This window comes from Lutjanus erythropterus, chromosome 18 (genome assembly GCF_056507025.1).
Source record: "Lutjanus erythropterus isolate fLutEry1 chromosome 18, fLutEry1.hap2, whole genome shotgun sequence".
NCBI classification, from domain to species: Eukaryota; Metazoa; Chordata; class Actinopteri; order Lutjaniformes; family Lutjanidae; genus Lutjanus; species Lutjanus erythropterus.
In genome coordinates this window covers 27,254,304-27,280,944 of record NC_139334.1, presented here as the reverse complement: position 1 = coordinate 27,280,944, position 26,641 = coordinate 27,254,304, and the positions used below count along the sequence as shown (strand labels likewise).

The window sequence follows — 26,641 nt, the reverse complement described above, 5'->3', positions numbered from 1 at the left end:
TGATAAAATCCAATTTTTGGTAATAGCCTGTAGACGGTAATCAAGATAAGATCTCTCTGTGCCCAACAAAGACCAGACATTGAGGGATTTTCTCTGGAAAATGATATTTAATATGCATGAGGTAAAGGAGGGCAGGAAATGAAGCTTCTGTTCAGCAGAGATATTTATGTGCGTGCCTGTTAACCAGAAAGTGTGTCTCAATGAGTGTGTGTGCATGCGTGTGTGTGTGTGGCTGCAGAGTGTGTATATGAGTGTCTTTTTCTTTGTTTGTGTAAAATTTAAGAAACTGCTCGCCTGTTGATCAGAAAAGGTGACTGAACTGACTCTCTGGTTTCTCCCCTTGGTTTTTCTCCCTCCTTTCTTTCCACATGCAGACAAGTCTCAAAGTTTCGTTTTCTTTGATGACGGTAAGCTGTGCTAATTGGATGAAAATGTCAGCATCAGCCACCATGAGGCTGCAATCAGTGGTTTGCTTCTGTACCAATCACCATCAGTATGCCGTTTGTGTTCCCCTCGCCACGCTCGGGACTGGGTCGATCCATTGAGTCATCAAATGATTACAGACACCAGCAATCCCTCCCGTGTCACAGATATCGATGCCTCTTGAGCTGCCCCTCAAATCAACGCCCTCTCTCCGTCCAGGCGACTCATTGTCCAATAATGTTATTAGTTCTTTTTGTAATGTCCTGTGGAAAAAAAAAAGCAAAAAACGCTGGTCTGTGGGTAACACATTATAATAGCAATCATTGATAAATGATAAGTTGATAATTAAACTTTAAACATTAATTGTTATTTTGCTTTTAACAACATTCAGATATTTTTGTGTGCCTTATAAACCATTTATTAAGTAATTGTAAACTTTTATAAATATCAGTGGCAACTTTGCAATAGTCATCGAAATAATTTTAATAAACAACGCGTTCTCACTTCCAGCTCGTCAAATAAAAGCAGAAAACTTGTGTAGGTTTAGGCAACAAAACTATTTCCTTAGGATTAGGAAACAAAACTACTCTGGTAAGTTTAGAAAAAGTTCATGCTTTGGGTTAAATGAACTATGTTAGATACGTAAGTTATGCACATAAGGTAAAATAATCATCAGCTGCAACTTAATAATAGCCATCAAAACAATGTCTATACACAACTCATCAAATGTACATATATATATGTTAGTTATCTAAATTCATGTATGTAAAGTAACATGCATATATGTAATTAGGTAAGTTATCATGATCATCAGTTGCAACTTTATAATAGACATCCAAATAATGTTTATAGATGGTTTACAAACTAGTGTCTGGTATTACAAACACTCTCTATGTAATGATTTTTTTAAACACTAAAAAAAAAAAAAAAAAGTCATAAAGGAATTTAGTGGAATCAACTAATCTTTTTTCACTAACTTAATATAAATAGATAAGTTGAATTTATAAGTTAATTAAATGTAAAATTTCCAGTATTTGCTTTCCAAATTTATGAAAACAACTTCTTCTAACTTGAAGTCTTTTGAATTGAAATGATGAGTTAAATTAGTGTATAGTTCGATCAAGAGTTCAATCAACTCATCAAATTAAGTTTCTAAAGAAACGTGAGCAGCATATTAGCAGACTTCCCAGCATGCATTGTGTGAGAGTTAAAACTCTACTGAGACCCTTCTTTTTATATACACTTTAAGATAAGTCACAACAATGAAAGCACCGTCAAATTGAACTGAATCGATATGAGGTTTGTTAGAAAAGTTTATTTGTTTTGAATCATTATAAAATTACCTCAACTTATCTGTTATTCAAATTCAGTCAAATTATATTTTTAAGATGGCCCAGACACTAACCTTTTTTAGTTATTAGCAGTTTTTAAATACAATTTTACAGTGATGGTTTACAGTTAGTAATATCTACAGATACAATACAAATACTACTCGTGTCATATCAGCTAAGATGTGTATATCACAGTACACACACTAATGATAAAACAATGAATATATTACTAATAAACAGTAAATATAACTAATACTTTCATTATTTGTCAACAGTGAAATAAGTATTAACTAAAGTTTAATTAACTATCAATTTACCATTTATTAGTGCTTGTTATTTTAAAGTGTTACTCAAATGTTTTGAACGTTTTATATTCAAGTAATTTGTTTTTCAAACTGGTTATATAATTGGACTTTAACCCGTCACATATGTAGTACTTGACTTTGACATTATGTCCATGCGGGACGTTGGTTTATTTACCATTAATGTAATTTGTTTTTTATGAAAGCGAGCAGAAGATTAGATTCGACAACCTCTCTAGATAACAAGGTTTCAGCATTGACCCAGTCCTAGTGGCCCTCTCATCATCACCATGTGATATCATAGCATCTGTGTCCTGCGTGTTGATTGGCTATGATGGATACCCAATATACAGTAAGTGTTTCATCTGCCACCGCTGTATGGAGCCCTGCTGTGTTTTAATCACCTCCATCAAAGTGCCCTCCACAACACACACACACTTTGAAGGAAACCAATCACTTCCCGTCATGCATGTGTGTGTTTATGAGTGTGTGTGTGTGTGTGTGTGTGTGTGTGTGTGTGTGTGTGTGTGTGTGTGTGTGTGTTCACTGGCAGGTCTACCAGTGGTTGAGACCGCAGTTAATCTTTAAGGCAGCATAAGATCAGCAGGTTTTATTGAGGTCACCCCTGAGCATAATGTAAGGGGTCTCCTTGTCAAAAGGACACGTGCCCTTTCGCACACATACGGAGAAAACATGATACTCTGTGTTTGTGTTTTTGTAGATTTTCTGCTGCTGATTTTAGACTGGCACGACAGCCAGAAGAAATATTAACGTGACTATTTTTTTTATTTTTCTGACTGGTTTAGCATATTTATTGATTCGTCTCTCCCTTATTTGTGACAGACTGCATTATCCTCGTGTGATTTACAGAAATTGCAATCTGTTTTTCCCCCCTCCAACCAAACCGTGTGGATAATTCAGTTAAAGAATTCACCAAGAAACCCCAGAAGATCAAAGGGGGCAATCCAGCCATCCAGTCTTGCCTTCCTCACATTTTTTCATCACTTTCCATTGAAGTTTGTCACATTTGATATGGTGCGTGTGAGCATCTGTGATTTTTTTTTCCCTCTCTGTGTGTGGAAACAGTGGTGTTTGCATACCAAAAGCTGACGAAACCATGTAGAAATCTTCACATAACTGACAAATATCAAAGGTGCATGTCTTAATTAGTCTCCCACTTGATCAAATCAGCGACCTTACTCTCACACTCCCTCTTCCCTGACATCCAAGTCAGGTTGATTCACCTCCGCCAGTGATGTAAGATACAGTGTTATCCAATGTCCTACCCATGATCCTGACCAGTGACAAAGGAGACTGCGGCAGTGGAGGTAACAGTGCTGGCATGTGGACGTAAACGTAAAGAAAGATGCTGTCACACCAGATTGAGCTTTCCATTGACTTAAATATTTACTTTAAAGGGTATTTTTCTCATTTTTACTTCACTCGGATGTTTGACCTTCACTGTGCAGAATGGTGTAGTTTTCACACCAGAAGGTTGTTTCCACATTCTTCTTCTAAAGGTGAAAAGTGTCTCTGTGCTCACCTACACTATGAGTTTAAAGAGAAACTTGGTCTCTATTTTCCTGTTTTTCTGCCTAATGGGGACAGTCATTTTTGAAATTGGTCCAGTATTGAGCAAGATCACTGCAGCCATCAGCCACAAAACATATGTATGTCTAAAAAAAGTGCTTGTTTTTGTCACTGACAGGCTCAGATTGTTAATCTAAGTATTATGGAAGAGATCGCTACAGAGACAGACCTTTTTTTAGAGGAAGATCCTCTTTGTTAACCTAGAATCAGCTGATTTATCGTTCTCCACCACACTCCATTTACAGACACAGTCATTTTATCATCGTAAAAGACTTTTCATTCAAACTTGAGAGAAATAAAATAAAACCCTAATTGACTGAGCTTGATGTGAAAATATCAGGAGAAGAGCAAGAGGAGGTTTTACATCAGAGAGACAGTCGGTAAAAAACAGAGACAGTTGGTGTGGAGACAGAATATTACATCTAACACAGAATTAAAAGTATATCATCATCATCATCATCATCATCATCATCATCATCAAGCATTGTTAATTCAGGGAACACTGACTGAGCACTAAGCTCTTTCACAGCAAAGCCCAGAATTCACTTTCATAAGGGCTGAAAGGATATACAATACATGATAATAACAACATCAGTAAGTACAATAAAATGATGAAAAAGTCAAATAAAACAAACACCTAGCAGACATGTTTGAAAGAATTACCTATATATAAATGAATAAAAGTTATGAAAAAGGAAAATGACAAATAAATAACAATCAAGTCTGCCAAAAACAATATACAGAAACACTAAAGACAATACAATGTAGGAAGTTAATTAAAACCAATAAACAGCAACCATGTCTATAATCAACCAGAGCAAGAACACTGCACAACAACCATATCATCCAGCAGACACTTAAAATGATCTACTGACACATAACTGTCCAACTTCAATACCTCGTGTAGTTTCTTTTATTTATTTGGTGCAAGAAAACTATATAAGCTACTTTACCAAGCTCAGTGCTGATCTAAGGAGTTTTAATGGATGTAAATTCCTGTGAGCATGTTTGATGAAAAATTAATTTGTGTTTTAAAAGTGTGGCACTGACTTACAGACAAAACAGAAGCCATGTCTTTCCCTTCTATCGCTGAGAAAAGACCATCCCACGTTCTGGTAAAGTTTACAGTAGTGAGTTCTAAACGCCTCCCTAGAATTGGCGATTTTTGGAAAAGTGGAAAGCCAAAGATGTGTTTGGTGAGTTTTGTTTTGTTTCTGTCGAGTTTGAAATGTGTGTGTTTTAAGGTGATAAAATTTCTGTTTTTGGTTGAATACAAAGGATCTTACTCAGGCAGTGAGAATAAAAATCTGGGCCTATCAGTGGAAAAAACAAGCACTTTTAGTGGCCGTGCTTTGACCCCCTCCTAAGTCCCACCCCTTTTTGCTCTGTGCTTCAGTGAAAATTGAGTTCAGCACCCAGCGGAACCTCCTAAACTCAGCTAACAAATGATCTAGATTAGTTAGTTAGTTTTGCTATCATTAACAAAATTAGAAAAAGTGACTATATATATGTTGCTTTTGCTGGTCCCCCGGCAAATTATTTTAAACATCTTTAAAATGAGTTTCTGTTCAGCATAAACCAGCCGAACACATAGCTCATCTAAGCACAGGAAGCAGGAGAGGAGAAAGTTAACCGAGGCTCCAAAGGGAGTGGGACTTAGGAAGGGTTAATCGGCTGTGAAGGAGCCTTCACATGATAAGAAATTTGTCCTGGACTCACTATGACGTAGGACGCAGAGAGGCAAAGCACAGCGCTACAACTGCCACGTCCTGTCTGCCTGGTATATAAACAGCTGAGCTACATTTAGCTCTGGATGTAGCTAAGTTCATAAACTATATGATTCACAAATCTCATAGTCCGGCCTGACTGTTCACGTTTCACCAGGCATTACGTTTACGAGTGAGATCGGAATCTGGTTTTAATGTCGTTACAGAGTTTTGGGAACCCTGAGACACTTTTCTTCGGTCCTGTCTGGAAGGGAACCCTTGATTTGTTAAACTCTCACGGTTGTTCCTTCATTATGACGATGCACAAACGTTAACATGATCACACTCGCAAGATCATCCGTGGGTCCTGGGTTCCCTTCAAGACTCGACCATCATTCTCTCTCCTCTGCTTCTGTCCAAACATCTGTGGTCTCTTCTGCCTGCGTCATCACATGCAGCTGTTACCTCATTGGTTGCATTTTGAAAGGTCAGTGGCAAATGAGGTCAAAGTTGAGGTAATTTGAACTTTGAGCGTAGCGGTCAGCACGCAGATCTGCTGCATGCTGAGGGTAAACCACTTAGTCGGGCGCCACCGCTCTCTCCATAGGAAAACAATGGGACAGCCAGCTCAAAGCTTTTTTCCCGCTGATAATGTGTTGGGGCCTTAAGGTTTACGCTGCAGCCTGTTTTGTGGTTGCTGGTTGCAGCAGTCTCGCTCAGTACTAGAAAAATGTCAGATTGTTGCTCTCATTAGTCACTTGCACACAAAATCGTGCCAATCGTGGTCCAGTATGCAAACCGCCTGCGCACAAGATGATGGAAACATCTTGCCTTCGGTGGTTTAACTTTTGAAATGAATAATATTAGCATATTCATAGAGTTTGGGTTTTAGTGGAGTTGACGCTGTTTTAATTTTTAACAAGGCAATTCAAGTCTTTGTGGAAAACAAAACATAGCAGACACAAATTATTATACCAAGCAGAGAATTTTTATTTGTCTTAAACATGTCTGGAGGGGCTATTTAAATAAATGCACCAAAATGCACCAAAATAATAATGAAGCAGAGACGGCGGGTGCTGCATGGCCATAGTGAGTGCAAGGACAGTGAGTTTATGACTAAGTGCTTGATTAGAAGCTAATATCATGCTGTTGGGAGAAGCTTCCCACTTTTAGTATAGTGACATTTAACCCTAAACACTGAGTCAGTTTTCATGCCTTGCTCTGGCTGTTGAACTACTCTCACCACTGAAATAATCATTCTCACTTAGAAAAGGCGTTTGTCAGTAAAAGAAACATTGAAGCGATTGTAATATGAAGGCTTGCGGCTAGCGGTGTTAGCCGTTATCTTCTCTCACTTGGTCTCACGTCGGCCACCCAGTCTGTTGGTATGAAAGACCACGGATACCCCCCTCTACACACGTTGTCTACCTCTCTCTCACTGTCTTTACTTTGCTCTCCTGTAACCTCTGTCTCCTCCTTTTCCCTCGTCTTTCCCTCCTCTCTTTATCTTTTAATCTTTCTTTTGTTCTGTTTGCATCTCTCGTTCTGTCTCTCCCCTCTTCTCCTCCCTGACGTCAATGAGAAATTGGATGGTTTTTGATTATTACATGGCTGTCAGGCTTACTGCTATTAATTGAATTGAATCCCAGTCCACCTCCTTCACTCCTCTGTCCCTTCCTCCCTCCCTCTGTCTCCCCACTCTTCTTTTCATCTTGTCTCACTCTCATTTTCCGTCTTGTTTGTCACGTTCTGTTGTTTTTGTGATTTTTTTTTTCTTTCATTCCCTTGGTCCTTCTTTGCCCCTGTTTCTCTTGCTTGCATTTTCCCCTCTCTGAGTTTGATTCTCTTTCTCTGCATGTCTCCTCCTCCTTGCCCTCTCTCCTTTTTTTTATTTTTTCTGTCTTCGTCTCTCCCTCTTCCACCCCGCATGCCATCCTCTTTTTCCTCCTCGTCATTCTCTTCCTCTACAGGCTCCTTTTCATCCGTTCTTCCCCTCTTACTCTTTATCTACATGCTCTCTCTTATTTCTCTGTCTCTCTTGTCTGCCCCCCCCCCTTCCTGACTCTCTCCCTCACTCCTTGAGCACTGTGATACTGTTGTCATGGTGACGCCCATCATTTTCTGGCATGAATGGAGGATACTTTATTGATGAGACGGCATGGCAGAGAGAGAGAAAGGGAGAGTGATGGAGAGAAAGACAAAGACAGACTGAAAGAAAAAGGGAGAAACCACTGGCAGGGAAAATCAGGATGATATGGAAATGATCGTCCCTGCTGCTTACGATACAAAACATTTCCACCCTGTAATTTGCTCAGTGCTGATGAGTTGAAGAGGATGTTGCACGCCAAAGCACGCTGAATCTTATTGAGGGGTTTGGGATAGTCGGGGCTGCTGGAAGAATATCCCCCAAAACACTATTATTCATCACTCTCAGCATGAGAAGTCGGAAGGGAGATTCCTCTTATTAGGAAGCAGCGAGCTGGTTCCAGTGGTGCCCCCAGTTGCCCATTTTTAATGATTTGTACCGTGTAAACATGGCAACATAATGAAATGTGTTTTTTTTTTTTTTTAATCTGCGAACATGAGCGTTGGTGTTGTCTGGGGTTGGATGGACATCGTTATTAGCGTGTCGTGGTGTGTTTGCACACAGTGCAGACTGGCATCAGCGTCCAAAGCAGAAGGCGAGCTTGTTAGATACTTCTGATGTAGACATCATATTGAGAGCCTTGGCACAGCAGATATGGCTCCAGATTTTTATTGAACATTTTAGGAATTTGGCTGACACCATTAGGCCAGATAATAAAAATCAGAGCCAGGTTTTATTTTTAAATACATAAATAATTTAGATTTAGGCATTTAAGGCTCTTTTAAATCTGGTAGTGGACATGTAATATACATTTTAGGATCGATAGAGTGTGTGTGTGCTTGAGGTTGATCTCAGTTAACTTGTGTTTGACCTCTGACCTTCTCCCCCACAGTCCACCTGCTGTCGGAGACGATCCAGGGGGTGACAGCCACCGCCACCGGGGTCCAGTACCAGCAGTCCTGGCTTTGCATCCTGTAAGACTTAATGTGTGTGTTTGTGTGTGTGAGGTGTAGAGTTGAAATTGACTGATTGACTGATTTTTCAGTCTTTGTCTCTTTTGTATTTATTGTAAAGTTAAAACAAAGCAGGCAATCTAAAAAAACAAACAAAAAAAACATCAATGTAGTGATGGAAAAAAATATCAGTGGTAGCTCAGTGGTATATCTTGCTGCACTTTTTTCTTGATCAACATTTATTTTGATTAAGAAATACACTGAGGTAGAAACATAATTTGCAATGCAGCTGAATAAAAAATAAACATAAGCTCAAATAAATAAAGAAATACAGAACAATGCTAAATAAGAAATGTAGAAAAAGTAGCAATAGAAAATTCTAACAGTTAAAAATTAGTAACATAATAAAACCTTAAGGATAAACTAAGCAATTAAAATTCAAAGTAAATTAATCAGCTGTGCTGTGTTGTAGAGCCTGAACTTAAAATAAAGATGAGGCAAATAACAACAAGACTTTATGCATAAAATGAGTAAAATGTTCATCAAACATTAATAAAAAGCACAATCACAAAACAATGTACAACTACAATAATTTATTGCAACCGTCCTATAAAAACCCATTCGTCTCCAGCATCAAGTTTTCATGGGCTAACAATGTACTGTTATGACAGGAGGTCAGGTGATGTTGTTATAGAGTGACTAAGACTGCATAAGGACGAGGCCGAGGTGAACAGATGTCTCATCGAAACACTGGAGTTCAACACGTGAGACTGCAGCTTGTCTCCTGTTTCATACCAACACTCAACATTGTGTGTGTGGGTGTCTTTTTTTAAAGCATGACCACAATTGTTCCCAAACCTCAACCACGTGTTTATTATTGTAACCACGATGACAAAGGTCCGCAAACCTCAACAAAGTCACCATTTTAACCCAAACCACGATGTTTCCCTAAAACTAACCAGACATCAACCACAGCATCATCTCATCATGAAAGAGATTTATTTTTCAGCAGCAACTTGTAACGGTTTGTTCAATTACACACAAATAATTTCATACTGCCAATAGTTTTGTCAGGTCAGAAAACACTTTTTTGTCATTTAATTTGGAGAACTTGTAGATTTTAATAAGAAATAATCTTCTAAATCAACACTTTATCTTTCAGTTTACCTAAAAAATTAAAACCAACCCTTCAAATTTGGAGATAAATGATCATGTTTTCCATAATGTACTACTTGAATCTTGTGTAAAATACATTTAAATAGGCCTGCAGCTAACAATTATTTTCATTACCAATTAATCTAAAAATTATTTTCATGATTTTTAATACAGTTCTTTATTTGTGCATGTAATAAAACAGAAGTGCGGAAATATAAATTAACATAACAGAAATGCAAAGATGGGATGAAAGAACCTTGTAAAATTAAAATTAAAGACAGCTACACTGCCACAATTTTACAAATACACAGAAGTATTTAAAAAAAAAAATAAATAAAAGGAAGGAGAGAATATGATTTCCAATATCAATATATTTGGACTGCATTTGTACAGTATTATCATACCTAATTTACACAGTACTATACTATTTATAATTAATAATTAATAATTAATTCTGTAGAATGTCAAAAAATTGTGAAAATTGCAATATTCCAGAACCCAAGGTGACGTCTTCCAATTGCTTCTTTGGTCCAACAAACAGTCCAAAGACTCTTCATTTACGATCATTAATGACAAAGAAAATCTGTAAATCCTCACAGTTAAGAAGCTGGAACCAGCAAATGTTATCAGAACAGTTGGCCATTAAAATATGTTTTTTGCATCTAAATAATCTATTAATTGAGTAACTGTTGCAGCTCTACATTTAAATCCAACTGACAGAACTATAGGAATTTATGTGCAAATGTCTGCAGTATGTTTGCATATGTACACAAACATTCATCTGTGCGTGGCTGTGTGAGTGTGTGTGAGTGTGTGTGCGTGTGTTTATGTATGTGCAAGTGACAACAGGCTCACGCAGCACATCTGAATAGTGTGTCTACCTGTTGCTGCAGAGAAAGAGAGGTTAATCTATGGAAATGAAGGGCGCTGCTGGTGAGGTGAGGCGTTGACATTTATAAAACCTCCTCCTTCTCCCTCTCCGCTCCAGCTGCAACGTGAAGCATCTCCAGAGACGTCACGTGTGCATCTCCCGCCTGGAGAGGCCGCAAAACTGGGGGGAGAACTGCTGCGAGGTCCGCTATGTCATCCTGATACTGGCCCCGCTCAAAATGGTAACTGCTGCCACCCCCAGAGGGAGGAAATGATACGTGGGATTTATCTGACTTTGCTGGATTGCTGAGGCATTCACAGACCAGCTTGTTTTTGTTCGGAATTCGTTCATTAATGTTGTGTTTTCTTCTGTTCTTTATATATTTTACTGTAGTTTGGCTCGCTTCATTGATAATGTCCTGTGAAGAGATTTTTCTTTCATTTTTGCTGCTGATTTTTTTTTTTTTTTTTTTTTTTATCTTTTTCTGTCTAAGTGACAAATGGGGACAATTTTTGAATCCATTTTTTGAATTTTAAAATTTGAATTCCGTTTTAAGTGAGGCCCCTGCAGCCATCAGCCACAAAATGGGCTGTTATGGGCAATTGTGAGCCATCAAAGTACCGCTAAAAGTGCTTATTTTTGCCACTGACAGGCTCAGATTGTTATTCCAAGTGTCTGACAATTTTATGGAAAGGATCCCACCAGAGACAGACATTTTTTTGAAGAGTAAGATCCATTTTGTTTAACCGTAAATATCACTTATGTCAAAGCCACCGGACTCCATTTACAGAAACAGTCATTTTATCATTGGAAAACACATTCAAACTTGACTGAAACAAAATAAACCTCAACTACAACCACCTTGGCTCGTCTTTTTGTAGTGTTCCAACAATCACCGCCTCTGGTTTAATTAATAAAAAGCTTTAATTTGCCGAGTTTGACATGAAAATATCAGAAGAAGAGCAAGAGAGAAGTCGGCCATCAGAAAAGCAGTGACAAGAAAACAGAATAGAATTTTCACATATAACTCAGCAAATTAAAGGTTTATATTGACCCAACTAGAGTCGGTGACAGTTGGAACTGTAAAGACGAGCCAAGATGTTTTACAGGAGTTTTATTTTGTGTCTGTCGAGTATGAATAAAGTGGCTTCACGATGATGAAATTCTGTAATGGAGTCTGGTGGGTTTAGCAGGGTCAATAAAACAGCAGTTTCAGTTTCAGTACTCTTTAACAAAATGTCTCTGTAGCAACCCTTTCCATAATGTTTTCAGACATTTATATAAGTATAATGCGTTTAAACCAAAAGAATGAGTTTGATCGCCTGATCATTTTGGGAACATTTGTAGTTATTTGCATTACTTGTGTGAGTTTGTTTATTCATATTCATATTCATTCTATTAGGTAATGAGTAACATGCTAACAGCTAGCAAACACCAGCCAGTAGCAGGCCAGCCTCTGACAGGAAGCTGGATTTCTGTGTTTTGTTTCTCCTGTCTCTCTTCCTTGCCCCTCCTCAGTACTTTTACAAAGTAACTTTAAAATACATTACCCCTCCAGTCAGCGGTCACCATGGACACAGAGACTAATTAGCGTACAGAAAACAGTCACAAAATTGGCTCCTCCGTGTGTCGCTGCACAGACAGGTTGAGAACAGGTTTAATCCCTAAAGTCTGAAACATAAACTCTGAGCTTCTTTCCTGCCAGTGAAGGAATCCACAGTGTGACTCTGCTCTCAGCAGCCGTCTGTCAGCTGTGTGTCTCTGCTCCGCCCCGGTCCTCTCCACACAACACTCGACAAAAAGCCCTGTGATAGTCGCAAATCTTTCACTCAAGTTTGATACTTTCAACTTGTGCAAATGCGTGTATTTTTTTGCATGTTCGTGCTTTTTCAATTTCTCATTGAGTCGTGTCTTTACATTAACTTTGGATGTAATCTACTCATGCAAAAAAAAAAATTATTCACTCTCTATTTAAACACACCATGAGAGTAACAATCTGAGCCTGTCAGTGGCAAAACAAACACTTTCAATGGACGTACTTTGATGGTTGACAGTTGCCGATAAGGATTACATTGGAACCTGTTCCACTGCTCATGGCTGCAGCGGTTTCACTCAGTACTGGACTAATTTCAAAGTCATGTACACACAAAAACATGGCAAGTAGGGTCCAGGTTGGAAAACACCAAAGTTACCCTTTAAGTTGTGTTGGCTGCAGGTGTATGAGTGAAATCTTCTTTACCATTTGATCAGTTTATGCATCCCACTGCTATAGCACAAGTAATTGATCATTTGCATATCCTCCTGCTCTGCTTTCAGCTACTGTATTTAAAAGGAAATGCATGTTCAATTCAACAGCAAAAACTTTTTCTTAATTAGTCTGCTCTTGCAAATTCAGTTACAGTCAGCCACCTGTCATGAGTCCAATTAAGTTTGGTTTTCTGAAAAGTGAAGCTCAGTTCTGGATGAAACTATACCATGAATGAGGATCACCACCATGTTAATTTTGACTAGAATTTTAAATTAAGTTTTAATCTTAGTCACATACTGAAAATTGCTTACTGATAATTTTCTCAGTTTCATGATCCTGTTATAGATTTTGCTGGAAGATATATCTCCTGACTGTAAAAATTCCACTGAGAATTTGGCACACCTTGCACACAGCATATGTAACCAACACAGACTTTCATATCATGAAAATGAATGCCTTGCATCATTATTTGTTATGAGACAAGGTCTTCTGCTAAAGTCGGCATCATGTTTCCCTCAGTGGGACTTTTTACTCTGATTTCATAAATCAGCAGTTAAAAAATGTGTAAACTGTGTTGTTGAGGCAGTCACTCACTTTACGCCGTGCTAAAATTAATACCTACTTATGTTAAATGCTCACTGAATGAGTTGGTGTCTATTTATGAGCCATAAGAAATCATTAATAGTCTTTTAGGTGTAGATGTTGACCCTGAGCTCGGCTCCATAAAATTTAACAACATGTTAACGGACCGAGGCAAGCTGATCTCTAATGCACCCTGGTTCCACAAAGTACTTTGAACTATACCAACAGAATTAACATATATACACAAGTTATTGAGTCAGTCAATATGCATAATTTAAAGAGGCCTGATGTGGGCCGATTAAAAATATATCGGCGTCTGCGTAGGCCTATAGGTTCTCTGATATGTACCAATATACAAACTGTGTTTATAGAACATATAATGCATAAAATGAGGCTTGCGGTGATTTAGATTCAGCACAACAGGGAACATTTATGAGGACAGGTGTCGATGCAGGTGTAAATGCTGAGAAGCTATGCGTTTTACTTTATAACCTGCCCCTAATTGACTGGCAGTGTTAACATAGTTAGTTGTAAATTGACTGATTATGAAAAGTACTGATGTTTATTTAGCTATTTATTTTATTTTGTAAAATCATGTTGATGCGAAACTGATGCACAATCCACATAGCTCAAAAATTCACTATATCACCTACCATATTAGTAATCAGTGATTTATTACTCCTCTTAAATTGTCAGTCGGTTTTATAAATCCCTTATTGATCAGGCTCTAATAAATAATGTTTACCTTAGCAGACACTGCAGGACAGCGTGTCTCTAGTTGCTCTGTCTTGGTTGTTCATCCAAACAGAGCAACTATTTTATCTTGCTTTGCTCCTCAGGATGATTGTTGATTGTTACTACTTTTTCATTCACACTACAATTTAGTCATGAAATGAAATGGCGTCACCAAAGATTTATCATGAACATTTTTGTTAACAAAATTAAAGCTGGATCATCATTTCTTATTTTTACCCCAAAATGGTCACATTGGTTCTAAGAGATTTTTTCACCAGGTTGTGTTTCTTGCTGCGAGAAGACAAAACAATATGTTACAGTTAAAACGAGATCCTGTTGTGACAGTGACAGCTCAGAAATTGTTTTCTGTAAATCAAAGTAAAACAGACTCAAAACACAAATTAGCTCTTAGTTGTGCGCCACGCTAATCAAACCACAAGGGCTGCAGCTATAGGTTTAAAATAAGATTTCCACTCTGATGTTTGTTTATTTTGTATCATTATTATTATGAAAACACGGGGTTCCTATGGGTGCTTGAAAAGTGCTCTGTTTTTGGATAAAGTGTTTGAAATGGCTTGAAATTGTAATTGCATTACTTTCATAATTCATAACTATGTGTATGAATAGTGATAGTGATTGTTTTATACTGGTTCAGCCCAATGAAATATGTCACCCCTCCTTGCTGTCACAGAATATAATAACTTCTAGATTAATGTGATGAAGAAGTGAAATAATCAACTTCGGTTTGTGCATATAAATATGTAATGTACCACAGCTGTAAGATGCTGGAAAAGCTTTAAAAGTGCTTGAAAAGGTGTGAAAATGTGACTTTTTTTCCCATAAAATGTAAAAACAGGCAGGCATTTTTTTTTTTAGGATTTTAAATTTCAGTTCACTGATGCGAATGATATAATCACAAAGCTGCCAAATGTCTGTTGAACTGAATTCAGTCCAAGGGCCTCTCAGTATCTTGCGTGGGCACGAGTGTCCTGCGGGCTGAACCTTTCGGGTCACTGTTGTGTGCAGGATTGCTGTTTTCTTCAGCTCTGAAGAGCTCGCTGTAGCCAATGGAGAGCGCCACAGATCCTGTAATACGCTTCCCTCCCATCAAAACATGAACTCTTTCTGCTTCCCATCAAACCACTCAACCCTCCTGTCCTTCACTGCCTCATCCTGAGCTTTCAGCGCACACACACACACACACACACACACACACACACACACACACACACACACACACACACACACACACACACAGAGTACATGAGCAGACACACATCACCTTCCTGTCATCAGATGGCTCTGATTGTTGCCCCTCTTCACATAGAAACCCCCTCAAACCCTTAACCTCCTCTCTGCTGACAGGAGAGGGATGTCTGACACTCTGAGAGGTACAAGTGCTGACTAGAACCATAAAGGTTTTTCAGCTTCTACCCTTTTTGGTTCTTGGTTAAACCTTTAATAAAGGCTCCTCTTGGAACCCTTTCACAGAGTTCTGTCTAGAACCCAACATGAAGGGTTGTACCTAGAACCATCTGGTTTCATCCAGAACCCACTATGAGAGGTTCTACAGAAGATCCTTCTGTAGTGTAATGGTTCCACCCAGAACCCTCTCTGGGGTTTCAATCCAGAACCAATTCATCTTTTAAGGGTGCTATGAAGAACCCACCTAGGGGGTTCTACCTAGAACCATTTTATATTCCCACAGGGTTATCTAAAACCCACCACAAGATTCTCCTGAGAACCCTTTTATATTCCAAGGGCTTTCTCTAGAACCTAACAAGGGGATTCTAGTGAGAAACTTTTTATATTCAAAGGGTTTTATCTAGACCACACTCGGGGTTGTACTGGGAACCTCTGTATATCCCAAATGTTTTATGTAGAACCCATTCTGGTAGTTCTATTGATAACCGTTTTATACTCCAAGGACTTTCTCTAGAACCTACCAAGGGGATTCTACAAAAAACCCTTTTATATTCAAAGGGGTTTTATCTAGAACACACTTGTTGTACTGGGAACCTCCATATATCCCAAATGTTTTATGTAGAACCCATTCTGGTAGTTCTATTGAGAACTCTTATATATTCCAAGGGTTTATCTTGAACCCAACCAGGGGGGTCTACCAAGAACCCTTTTATATTCCAGGGGTTTTATCTACAACACACTTGGGGGGTTCCACAGGGAACCTTTTCATATTCCAAGTGTTTTATGTAGAATCCACCCTGGTAGTTCCATCAAGAACCCTTAGGTATTCCAAGTTTTATGTAGAACCCACCCAGGGGGTTCTGCTGAGAATGCTTTACATATATATATATATATATATATATATATATATATATATATATATATATATATATATATATATAATTTATTTTTATATTAGTACAAAGATCTTTTGATGAAAGAGTTATTCAAGAATTTCAACAGTTGTTGAAGAACTCTTTATCCAAACAGGGTTCTTCAGAAGCAAACTGTTCTTGGCAGTAACTCAACCATTCAGGAAGAACGCTTTGGAACCCTTATTTCTCAGAGTGTATTGTCATATCCCCCCTCAAGCACACCATGTTCACCATCACCACCCTCACAATCAGCGATGCCTCAGCGAGCTGCATCATGTTTTCTGTTTGTTTGTTTGTTTGGTTTCTATCTCTTTTTTTTCCCATAAGCCCTCCTTTGTGTTTGTGCCCTCCGCAGTGCTTCCAGCGCCCTCCTTGCCAGTCTTCCAGGCAGCAATCACAACCACTAATGGCATTCTCCGAGACATTAATCTAAGCCCCAAGTAAACATAAAGCACTATTATGTCTCAATTATCCTTGATGGTGACTGCTTCTGCAAGAAAAAATCTTTGAAGGGGCATGATGATAATGATAATAGGAATTCCTTTGGTTGGCAAATGTATGTAATCTAGCGTTTGTAAGGGTGGACCATTTCCATCACCCGCCATTTAGAGAGCTTTACAGCATTTGTGGCTTTTTTTTTCTCCTCCGTTTCTTTACCCAGCCTGAATGTGCTGAACAGACATGACCTTTCTCCAAAAACGCTCTGTTTTTCATTCACTCAGTTAAACACATACCTGAAAGCGCCTGTCAACACATTCATGTACTGTTGGCCCTCAAAGAAACTCCTCTAGCTCTTTGCTAGGCCAGCTGCCCTCAGTATTTGACACGGATGGCACATTGTTACTCACTTTCTGCACCCACTCACTTTTCCCAGTCGGCCTGGTTAATCAAACAAGCGACCTTCAAAACTTAAATAAATCCCACAATGAGCAGCTATCTTTTGAGTAGGAAATACTTGGAGTGAAACAGTGGCTCTGAAATGTGTGGAGCTCCCTCTTTTATAAAGGACGACAGCTGCAGTTAACTTGGATTCACAGCAGCAACAATGGAGATTCAGGGTCACTGGAAAACAAATCAAGACGGCATCTGCAGCATAATTCATTCCTCCGGCGTAAATCCATATGTTCAATATTTTCAACACAGCTAAATAAGCTACTTCTGTGTCTCAAAATCACCTCCTCATAACTCTAAAACTTGTTTCTATGGACACTGCGATACATTTTCTCCTGACTCTATAGATGCCAATGATGGTGAAATGTCTGAACAGTTATCGGATGGACTGCCATGAAATTTTGTCCAGACATGATGATACCCAAAGGGTGTAAGCTAACATGAGAGTGTGCTGGATCCAAAAAAATATCTAGAACTAGAATTGAAACAGATAGATCTGCACATCAAGTAGCTTTTAATTTGCATAAGACCCAAAGAAAAAAAGTTGAATTGAACCACTTCATTTCGAATTTCACTACCTTACTTTGAATTAATGCACTTTATTTGTCAAACGCACACAGGTAATAGACTTAGGAGATTAAAAACAAAAAAACACTCCTCAGTGATTGGCTCTTTGTTTTGCATGCTCCGTTATCAGAGGATATGATTGGTTGTTTATGAGCCAGGCAGTAATTTATTATGTGCTTTCAGGGCAGTTTGCATTCAGTGCATTTATGTCAAGCTATTTAACATTTTATTGAACATTTTCCTTTGTCTGTTGCTAATACGTATCACTATTTTTTTATTGCCCAGGGCTAATTTCATATTAAATATATACACAGATTTATATATCTAGGCTGCATATATACAAAAGGTACATAAAGAAAATCACAGTATATACAAACCATGTACCCTCAACAGTTTGTACTCCATAAAGGACTCAGGCTAACTAGCAGTCGTATGTTCTCCCATTTAGAAGCATTCTGTCTATTTAACTATCTTTACAGAGGAAAGGCATTTAGCTCAGAGCACAAAGTCTCACAGAGCTTCTAGCGTAGCTCTAAACTAGCTTTGTTTTTATCTGTCTCTCCACTGTAATAAACTGTATCTGCTGTAAATGTAAGCTGACAATTGCTGCTGTCCTCCAAAACTCAAGCTACAAACTGTTCAGGGCAGACAGAGGGTATGTCTTGGATACTCATGAGTGAGATTTTTGATGGCTAATGCCTTTAAAGCTGAAACGTATAGTCTGACCGAGGGTAGACAACCCCGTCCCTTCGCGCAGAAAGAGAGCCTTCAGATTAATCAACATGCTTTGTCTCAGCTCTTTCAGCTCTGGTTAAAATTCAGTTACCACTGTGAAAAAGCTTAAAGGCTTTAGTTATTCTGTTTGCTGCAGCTGCTGCTGTGCGCACTGAGCCCGGCTATGTTGGTATCATCACCACCTGGCTAACAAGGCTTCCCTGGCACCACGCTGTCTCAGAGCCTGCCAGGACGTTATTACCATCACTCTGTGACTTGTGACAGCATTATTTGTAACAGATGTGGGATTATCGACAAAAGCTCCCACAAAACACCCAGCTCCAAACCTGCCACCTACCCAACCCACCTTTGTGGTAGTAATGTTTAGATGTACAAGTCCAGATTTAAATCTGTTTTAATCTATATTTAATGTTATGGTGCATTTTGTAAAAGATGTTTTGCAGCTGCGGAACAGTTTAGTTGCAATTGCTTTTATATTGCAAAATCATTTTATTGGCATTGAATTGAGAGCATACATAAGTTGACTATAACTTTACATTTACCATTACGATAAAATTTGCTTTTTGGCTTAACCCACTTAAATATCTTGACAAATAAAGACATTTATGCAATGGATGTAATTCTTAAAAAAAAAAAAGAAATATAGTTTTGGCAGTAGACAAATCTATCTATCTATTTTGGCATGTTATGCATTACCAGTGGTGTGAAAAATGATTACTATAAGTAAAACTACTGGTGTTATATGACTACTTCAGTAAAACTACAAAGTATTCTTCTCAAAAACTACTCAGAGTATTAGTTTTAACCGGTGATGTTTAATGTGTCATCAACAGCAGGTATTCAATCATGGTTTGTGTTTCTCCAAATCTTCTGTCTAGATTACTCCCAACACTTGCTCTGTTCTGCTCATTCATCATGTTCACCCCTCCAAACTTGCGGCTGCTGCAGTGTTTAGGTGTTTTTTATTGTGTTTTTTATTGGTGACAAAAATGCACAGTGGAGGTGTGAATGCCAAGTATATTTCATTGTATAATGCGTACTGCAGTATGAATAAAATTGCAGACTTTTGTAATGTGAAAAAGGTCAATCAGAGAAACAAACTCACAGAGAATTAGAACTTGGCTGTGCAAATCCTCAGCTCGTCAGAGCTTTACAGTATCTTTCAGCTTATTGTTTTGGTTCTCAGGCCCACTGCATTACTTAGTTCAGTCTAAGTAGTGCCATTTCCTGCAAGCTGTATTCTCTGAAAATATTCTGAAACACACTGTGTGCCGCTTGCCTCGCACCAAAGACAAAGTTATTGATTTGCTGGTGACGAGTGTGGGACACTAAGCAGCTAAACAGTAAGATATTTCCTTCAGGAGTTGGTGGAGACCAAAAACAGAGCTAAAAGAAGAGTGAATATTCATCAGTATGACACAAACCTTGATATTGCACGTGTTTACATGCGTGTTTGCTCACATTAAGAAAGTCGCAAATATTTTAGCCAACATCGTGTCAGAATAACATGATAAAACTAAGATGCAAACATCTTTTCAAACCACCTAATCCAAATGAACGGAAAAAGTATTTATAACAATAGAAAGTTCTTTGCTCTTCAAAAAGGGTGTAGTAGTTGCATTATTACAGTTTTACATTATCATTATATCAGTGGCTTATAGCGGTCTTGAAATGACAATAATATTATTCATCACAATGTTTATTTATTAAGTTTATTATTAAGTTCCCCATATCTGTAAGGTGTAATAATATTAGTCAATATAACACAGATTTAACAAGACAAGCCATTGATTGTTTCATTATTTTAATTCACAACCACTTCCATATGATTTTCCACAGAAAAGCACCAAGACAGCGATGGAGCTGGGCAGGACGTTCGCCACCCTCTTCTCCGACATCTCCTTCAGGCAGAAGCTGCTGGAGACGAAGACGCAGGAGGAGTTTAAGGAGGCGCTGGTGTTCCAGAGGCACCAGCTGACAGCAACCAACCAGCAGCCCACCGCTCTGGGGAAGGAGGAGACCGACCCCCGCAGTCACAAACCCCTCAAGGTGGGCGCCAGCGTTTATGTGTTTGGATGTGAGCAGCATGTCCAGTGTGTGCAGCCTCACACTCTGAGAAAGAAGGGTTCCGAAAGGGTTCTTCTTCAAGGGCTGAGGTTCTACCCAGAACCATATGTTTCTGAAGAACCCTTTTTTTGAAGAGGGGGTTTGTTAAGGGTTGTTTGTAAGACTGTTCCACTGTTCTGCTAAGAACCCTTTCCATCCAAAAAATCCTTTTTCAAAAGAGAGAGTACTTCAAGGACTGTTAAAGCTCTCAAAGAACTCTTTCGTTGAAGGTTTGTCAAGCGTTTTTGAGACCGTAACATAAAAGGGTTCTTGGTAGAGCTCTCTGGGTGGGTCTAGATAAAACACCTGGAATCCAGGATGGTTCTCGAAAGAACCCACTGGGTGGGTTCTAGATAAGACCCTTGGGATATTAAAGGGTTCTCAGTAGAACCCACCAAGTGGGTTTGAGATAAAAAAAAAACTTGGAATATAAAAGGTTCTTAATAGCTACTCCCAGGTGTGTTCTTGATGAAGACCCTTGGGATATTTTAAGGGTTCTGATAGAACTCCCCTCCAAAGGGATTCTGGATAAAACTGGATAAAAGAGCTTATGGTAGAATCCTCTGAATGGGTTCTAGATTAAAAAAAAACATTTAAATATAAAAGGGATCTCAGTAGAACCCACCAACTGTGTTTGAGATAAAACACTTATAATATAAAAGGGGTTCTTGAAAGCAGTCACCAGGTGTGTGTGTGCCTTGTAGATTAAGACCCTTGGGATATAAAAGGGTTCCTGATAGAATACCCTGGGTGGGTTCTAGATAAAACCTTTGGAATATAAAACGGTTCTCACTACAGTCCTCGGATGGGTTCTTGATAAAAGATATGAGATATAAAATGGTTCTTGTTAGAACCCCCCTGTGTGGGTTCTAGATAAAATGCTTGGAATATAAAAAGGTTCTCAGTAGAACCCTCTGTGTGGGCTCTTGTTGGCACCCTTAGAAGGTGGGAATGTTCTTGATCCTTGGAGGATTCTAGGTGGAACAATTACACCATAGAAGGGTTCTCTGTAGAACCTCTCATGCGAGTTAACAGAGGGTTCTCAGTATAACCCTTTATGTTGGGTTCTCAGTAGAACTCTCTGAAAGGGTTCAAAGTGGAACCTTTAGACAATCATCTACCAGGAACCAAAAAGGGGACAAGCTGAAGAACCTCTTTGGTTCTAGCTAGCACCTTTGTTTGTAAGAGTGTAGGTGATGAGACACATTTTGACGCAGCGTGTTCATGTGATGCCGTTATGAGTCATCCCCGGCGCCCTGATGATCAGGCCTCTGATTGGGTAGCACTCACTAATATTCCTCCACGTGTCAGAGTTGAGGTGTTTTCCGACTGCATCTCGTCCTCATCTTCCTCCCTCACCTTTCACTTACTCCTCGTCATCTCATTTCTTTACAGCGCTCTGTAGAGAAACAAAACCGTGCACATTCATTTACACATTTCAACCTTTTTTTTTTTTAATTCTCTTTTCCATTTGGTTCTCCTCTTCTCACCCCCCACCCTCTTCCTCCTCTTCCTCCTCCTCCTCCTCGCTCGGCTGGCTCGACTCCTCCATCTTTTCTCTCCCCCTAATCAATCAGCATCAACTCCTGCCAGGCCTCCTCAGTGGCTAAATGACCTTACATCTCTCACAGTCCTGTCAGAGCTCCCCACCCCTTAGCTACACGTGCACATTCACACACACATTAACACACACACACACACACACACACACACACACACACACACACACACACACACACACTTCCAGAGGGGCTCTGCTCAATGCCATGGACCAACATCTCCTCCTAATGTTGCGCTTGACAGGCCAGGGCTCCCAGACATTTCCCCTTGTGTTTTTTTTTTTTTTTTTATAGTGGAGGATTTTGTTAGGTGTTTATCCCAGGGCTTGAAAGGCTCAGTGCCACTCAGTGAAAGAGGGATATATGGAAGAAGACAGATGGAGGGAGAAGGAACGGAGAGAACAGGTGAAATCAAGATAAAATGAGAGAGAAGAGAACAGAAAACGAGGGACCACCCACCTTCTCCGCTTCCTTCCACATCCGAAATCGACATCAGACCACCTGCGAGAACACACTTTACTCTGCGTTCTTAGAAATACAAGTGTTAACTAGAACCATAAGGGGTTCTTTGGCTTGTCCCTATAGGAGCACCCTTCTTGAAGGTTCAACGTAGAACCCTTTTAGAGAGTTCGACCAAACATTAAGGGTTATACCGAGAACCAACTGTAGAAGGTTTCACCTAGAACCACCTATGAGAGGTTCTACAGAGAACCCTACTATGTTGTAATGGCTCCACCAAGAACCCTCTCTAGAGGTTCTATCAAGAACCATTCCACCTTCTTTGGGCGCTAACAAGAACCCACCCAGAATTCTAAGGTTTTTATCTAGAAAAAACTCAGGGGGCTCTACTGAGAAACTTTTTAAATTCCAAAGGTTTTATCTAGAACCCAGCCAGGGGGTTCTACTGAGAAACTTTATAAATTCCAAGGATTTTATCTAGAATAAACCCTGGGGGTTCTACTGAGAACCTTTTTGTTTTCCAAGGGTTTTATCGTGAACCCAGCCAGGGGGTTCTACTGAGAATCTTTTAATATTACAAGGATTTTATATACCATGATTTATATTATGGTACAAAGAACCCTTGACAAAAGAGTTCTTTGAGGATGTCAACAACCCTTGAAGAACTTCATTCTTCCAAAAAAAAGGGTTCTTCAGAAGCAAATGGTTCTAGGTAGAACCTCAGCTAATCAGGAAGAACTCTTTTTGAATCCTTGTTTCTAAGAGTGTACTTTAAGAAAAAAAAGCCAAATCACGGTATGTTTTTATGTTTTTACTTCTTGTTGCTTCTCTTCATCGACTGTTCAGAACAAATGGCAAACAGGTGGACAGTAATTCCTCTCTGAGACTTTTGTTTATCGAACCTGAGCCAAAAGCTGGTGATCAGGCACCACGCGCGCACACACACACACACACACACACACACACTCCCTTGTAATAATAAATGATTCCATGATGTATAGGGATTTAATGGATGAACAGTCCTTGTTGAACAAGCGTGTGTGGCTTCATAAAACTAGCCAGCTCCGCTCAGAGACGAGGAAAAAAAAAAAAAGAAAGAAATGTTGATGCTGTTGTTTGTTTTCAGGTTGTTTACGTCGAGGTAAATGGCTTTGTTCTGCCAAAAAACGTCAAAACTTTTTCAGATGACAAATGAGGCAGGAATGATTTTCCCAAGGGCTTTTCCTACTCACACACCCACCACCTGCTCGTCGCCCGTTCCATTTAATTATGTAATGCTATGTTCAACAAGAAAATGAAACATTGGCTAATTGGATAATTTACTTAATAAGCTCAGTCAGGACTGCACATTTGCTCCCTATCGTCTGTAACCTGAAAGCTCATCTTTTTAAGAAGCACTCCATGTCTCCTTTTCGAATCACGTGGCTTTTTTCCCCCCCACCGTCCTCCTCTTGACTCCTCTAAAAATACACTAAATCTTCTATCCCTCGCCGTCGCTGTCATCTCTCTGTCATTCTTGATCATTCTGGGGACACAGGGATCTTTATTAAATGTACATCTAAATGCAGTCCCGCTGATCTGCTTACTTTGTTTTGGATTACGCAATTGAGGCTTTTCCAGGACTATCTCGTTAAAGTTGATGATTCAAATCAGCTTTCGGAGAGCGACCCCGTGGAATCACCGGTGTCTTAGCTGAATCATCAAATGGGCAAATTTTAATCTAAATGTGTCATTGTTGTCCGCAGCACACGGCAGGATGAAAGAAAACGTATGAGTTGGATGCAGCCTCAGGCTTTTTGTGCTATTGCATTTTTTGGAAGACTTTGTGGATGCAACAAGCTAAATTAGAAAAATGCCCAAGAGCAAGATGTAAACAAAAACATTATACATTAATTAGGAAAAACTAAATTTTGTATAGTTTTAATTGAGAGCAACTGGATGAAGTTGGCATGTAATTCACTCACAAACTGCTGGTTGCAGTTTCTTGTAAAGGGAGCAGTCGCAGTCAAACTACAAATACCAACATGTGCCGCCTACAGGCAGGGAGAGTCATACGAGTGGCTGCAGTTTGAATCTGCACATGTGGACTGTTGATGCTGCCACCTACAGGTAAGGAAAGCAATAACATCTGTGGTGCCACCTGCAGGCAGTGAGCGTTACAACTGCAGGGTTTATTTCTCACTTTAATTAAATTTTTTAATGAAAATGTATTCTTTAAGGAATTATATATGCAAAACTGCAGTTTTTTTTCTTCCTTTACTGTGTATGTGTGTATCGAACATTGTTGAGAATTGGGATAAATCATGTTCTACCAAAAAATTATATATTTATATATATATATATAAAAATTATTACTATAATTAAATTTTTTTAACCCTAACCCTTTTTTTTATATGAAATATATGTATTTTACAAATGTTATGAAATAGAATGTATTAAGTATTTAAAAAGTGTACTTTATTTAATTTAAAATGAAAAATAACATGCCCCTATTTATTGAAGTCTACTCCATCAGCTGGCTGTCAGTTTTGTCATAGAGAATTTTTTTTTCTGTTATATTAATTCTATGTATTTTCATTAGAATTTATAAAAATAGTTTACATTACCATAAAAAAACATGGTGCAGCCAATGTGTATTCTTTGTGCTATAAAAGATAAAATACCAACATGTGTGAGAGTCACAGTAGCAGCTGCAGTTTGGATTTGCACATGTAGACACGTTGATGCTGCCACCTACAGGCAAAGAAAGCAATGGCATCTGCAGTTTCAACACGTGCGCCACCTGCAGGCAGCAAGTGTTACAACTGCAGGCTTTTTAGTTATAACAGAATAAAATAATTAAATAATTGATCTCATATCTTGTTCATCAAAAAGGCAAATTACATTATCAACAGAAGTGGGCAACATCATAGTGGTATTTATTTCTTTACTAAAATATATCACACTTTTTGATTATACGAGTACTTAAATTATCTTGTATTTACTGCAACAAAAAACATTAAACACTTCCTACAGATTTTATATTATAATACAGTAACTTTTTGTTTAATGTCTGGCAGAGTTGACAAAATTTTCCTCAGCTGTAAAAAATGTTATTTAATAAAAATGAAATCACTAGGAGGTTTGCCTGTGAGAAAAGTTTAATAGCTGAGAGTTTGATCTTTTATCATATATTTTTCCAGCATGATTAAAGCGTAAGATACAGTTTTGTTCTTATTCCAAAGAATGGCTGATATATTTCTTACTTTTTTGACCTGTTTGTTTATAGAATTATTGAAAGTAACTAAGTAAATGTATCCAAGTACTGTACTTCAGTATTATTTTAAGATATTTGTACTTTACTTGAGTATTTCCCTTTTATGGCACTTTATACTAAATATTTAGTACTTTTTACTCCCTCACATTTATTTAATAACTTTAGCAACTAATTACTTTTGCTGATTCAGATTAAGAATAGAAAATATAATCAACAAATAGTTTATGATGTATTGTCATAGATTAAAATGTGATTGATTTGCTACCAAGGAGTTAATAAAGTGATTAAAATAGCCCCACCTTTACCCACTAATGTACACAGTAATGCATCAAAAATTATAATATAACATAATATAAATTATTCTGAAATGGGCCAGTCTGCATAACAGTATTTTTTATTTTTGGTACTTAGAGTACTTAGAGTTGTTTTGATGCTAATACTTCTACTTTTACTTGACCAAAATGTATAATTCAGGACTTTTATTCACACTACACATCACTGTAGTATTTCTACTTTTATCTAAGTAAAAAAGTACTTTCTCCTCCACTGGCTCTCTCATTTTTCAAAATACTGTATTTGTCCCTCCCTCACTTTTATTGTTTCAGGTTGATTTTCTCACCAAAGCCTCTCTGAATGTTGTTCTCTTACTGTCCGGCCACCAGATGAGAGAGGAGCCTATAAAAATGTTAATACACTCATCTCAGTCTACTTTAGTTATTACTGTGCGCTCGGAGCAATAAGCTTAAC

General features: G+C 38.5%; 1 protein-coding gene across 1 annotated transcript in view; it reads left to right on the top strand.

The window, feature by feature from the left end:
• slc4a11 (solute carrier family 4 member 11) overlaps nucleotides 1-26,641 on the top strand; it is a 141,164-nt gene that overhangs the window by 77,364 nt on the left and 37,159 nt on the right. Inside the window, exons 6-8 of the mRNA XM_084742073.1 lie at nucleotides 8,331-8,412; nucleotides 10,535-10,658; nucleotides 20,354-20,563. Coding sequence (XP_084598199.1) covers nucleotides 8,331-8,412; nucleotides 10,535-10,658; nucleotides 20,354-20,563 — 416 coding nt within the window. The remainder of the gene's footprint in view (nucleotides 1-8,330; nucleotides 8,413-10,534; nucleotides 10,659-20,353; nucleotides 20,564-26,641) is intronic.